The sequence below is a fragment of the Etheostoma spectabile genome, unplaced genomic scaffold (genome assembly GCF_008692095.1).
Source record: "Etheostoma spectabile isolate EspeVRDwgs_2016 unplaced genomic scaffold, UIUC_Espe_1.0 scaffold431, whole genome shotgun sequence".
Classification (NCBI taxonomy): domain Eukaryota; kingdom Metazoa; phylum Chordata; class Actinopteri; order Perciformes; family Percidae; genus Etheostoma; species Etheostoma spectabile.
The window spans coordinates 47526-50025 of record NW_022605607.1 but is presented as its reverse complement, the minus strand read 5'-3'; the positions used below and the strand labels follow the sequence as shown (position 1 = coordinate 50025).

The 2500-nt window shown below is 45.4% G+C and overlaps 1 protein-coding gene across 1 annotated transcript in view; it reads left to right on the top strand.

Moving 5' to 3' along the window:
* tmc1 (transmembrane channel-like 1) overlaps window positions 1-2500 on the top strand; it is a 39286-nt gene that overhangs the window by 12597 nt on the left and 24189 nt on the right. Inside the window, exons 6-7 of the mRNA XM_032511654.1 lie at window positions 2004-2110; window positions 2221-2319. Of these exons, the coding sequence (XP_032367545.1) occupies window positions 2004-2110; window positions 2221-2319 (206 nt within the window). The remainder of the gene's footprint in view (window positions 1-2003; window positions 2111-2220; window positions 2320-2500) is intronic.

Below are 2500 nucleotides of genomic sequence, written 5' to 3'. Positions count from 1 at the left end.
TTCCGCCCACAAGAACTGCCGCTCACTGGATGTTTTTTCTTTTTCCGGACCATTCTCTGTAAACCCTAGAGATGGTTGGTGCGTGAAATCCCAGTATATTAGCAGTTTCTGAATAACTCACCAGCCCTTCTGGCACCAACAATCATGCCACGTTCAAAGTCACTCAAACCCCTTTCTTCCCCATACTGATGCTCGGTTTGAACTGCAGGAGATTCTCTTGACCATGTCTACATGCCTAAATGCCCTGAGTGGCCGCCATGTGATTGGCTGCTTAGAAAATTAAGTTTTAACGAGCAGTTGGACAGGTGTACCAATAAAGTGGCCGGTGTATGTATTTGTATATATATGTTATGTGTATAGTTATGTTTAGATATATATATATATAATATATGAAGTTTATTTTGTGAGCTGTCCTGTTACTTTAATACTGTCCAACCTGTAGAACCCGTCCTGTTCTGTAACATGGTCCTTGGTTATTTATTCATGATGGACCTGGTCCTCCATACACCATGACCGTCAGTTTGAAATAACCTTTTGTTGTAAAAAACCTTGTTTAATTGTTATGATCCATTTTGTAATTTTACATATGTTTAAAGATATCGAATTCACATTGATTTGCAGTACACATTCTGTCAATGTCGTGTGTGTGTGTGTGTGTGTGTGTGTGGTGTGTGTGGGTTTCTGTGTGTGTGTGTGTGTGAGTGTCTATGTGTTGGTGTGTGGTTGTGTGTTGTGTGTGTTTGTTGTGTGTGTTGTGTTTGTGGTGTGTGTGTGTGTGTGTGTGTGTGTGTGTGTGTGTGGTGTGTGTGGTGTGTGAGTGTCTATGTATGTGTGTGGGTGTTGTGTTTGTGTGGTGGTGTGTGTGTGTGTGTGTGTGTGTGTGTGTGTGGTGGTGTGTGTGTGTGGTGTGTGGTCTGTGTGTGTGTGTGTGTGTTGTGTGTGGTGTGTGTGTGTGTGTGTGTGTGGTGTCTTGTGGTGTGTGTGTGTGTGTGTGATGTGTGTGTGTTGGTGTGTGTGTGTGTGTGTGTGTGTTTGTGTGTGTGTGTTGTGTGTGTCTGTTGTGGTGTGTGGTTGTGTGAGTGTCTTTGTGTGTGTTGTGTGTGGTGTGTGTGAGTGTCTATGTGTGTGTTGTGTGTCTGTGTGTGTGTGAGTGTCTGGGTGTGTGTGTGTGTGTGTTGTGGGTGTGAGTGTGTGGGTGTGTGTGTGTGTGTTGTGTGTGTTTGTGTGTGTGTGTGGTGTGTGTGTGTGTGTGTGGGTGTGTGTGTGTGGTGTGGTGTCTGTTGTGTGTGTTTTGGTGTTGTGTGGGTGTGTGTGTGGTGTCTTGTGTGTGTTGTGTGTGTGTCTGGTGTGTGGTGGCTGTTGTGTGTGTGTGTGTGTGTGTGTGTGTGGTGGTGTGTGTGTGTGTGTGTGTTGTGTGCGCCTGCCCGCCCCGCCGCTAAATGTCAAGGTCCGGGAGGCGATTGATGCAGAACTACGTGGTAGTACTAGTATTTAGGGGACAGTCCCCGTTTTTGGTTGTCTGTCCCTAACTACGTACAGAAGAAAAAGAAACTACCTCTGTCCCTGTTCTGGTTTTCAAACTGGAAATGTCCCCGTTTTTCTCCCTTTTTGGGGATTGTGTTCCCAGGTTTGATCTCGGTCGTCTGGTGAATTTATATCATATCAGAGTATTCTATTACTGTTAAGCCCACTATGAATATTAAAACACGCCTAACCATGTGTCCTGTTTCATAGCTACATGTATGACCTTTGTAGCAAAAAAAATTCAGTGAGATTGATTAATTAAACGCGCTGACAGCTCATTTCACCTGCCACACACATTCCACTGAGTGGGGCGGGTGACCGGTCCAAGATGGCGGCCCCACGTCTCGTCAGCGCCAGTAGGCGGTAGCGGTCGATGCGGCGGCTACTCTTTATATGTCTATGATCTACTCCCTCTGCCTCTTCTTCTTCTTCTTCTTCTTCTTCATCAAATAAAGTTGTTTTCCTCTTCTTGTCTCCAGGTCACTTTGGCTCCTCGGTGGCGTCCTACTTCATCTTCCTGAGGTGGATGTACGGCATCAACCTGATCCTGTTCTGCCTGACCTTCGGCCTCGTCATGGTCCCGGAGGTGGGGACCGGTCCTGATTCTTCTTCTTCTTCTTCTTCTTCTTCTTCTTCTTCTCTCTCTCTTTTTTATCCCTCTCTCTCTGTTTTACGTCCTCTGTTTGTCTCCACCAGGCGTTGATGGGGCGTCCCTACGGCTCCATCCCCAGGAAGACCGTCCCCAGGGCCGAGGCCCCCACGGCCATGGACTTCGCCGTCTTGTGGGACTTTGGAGTATAGTTGTTTTTTAGATTTCACTCAACTTTATTTATTAAGTTCAGAGCAATGACATGTAGTTAAGTGCTTAAGCAGTGATTAGATAACATATTACAGTATAAATAACATATACTACAGTATATACAGACATGGTATGAATGATGAATGAATGTGTATGTGTACTGTATATATATATATA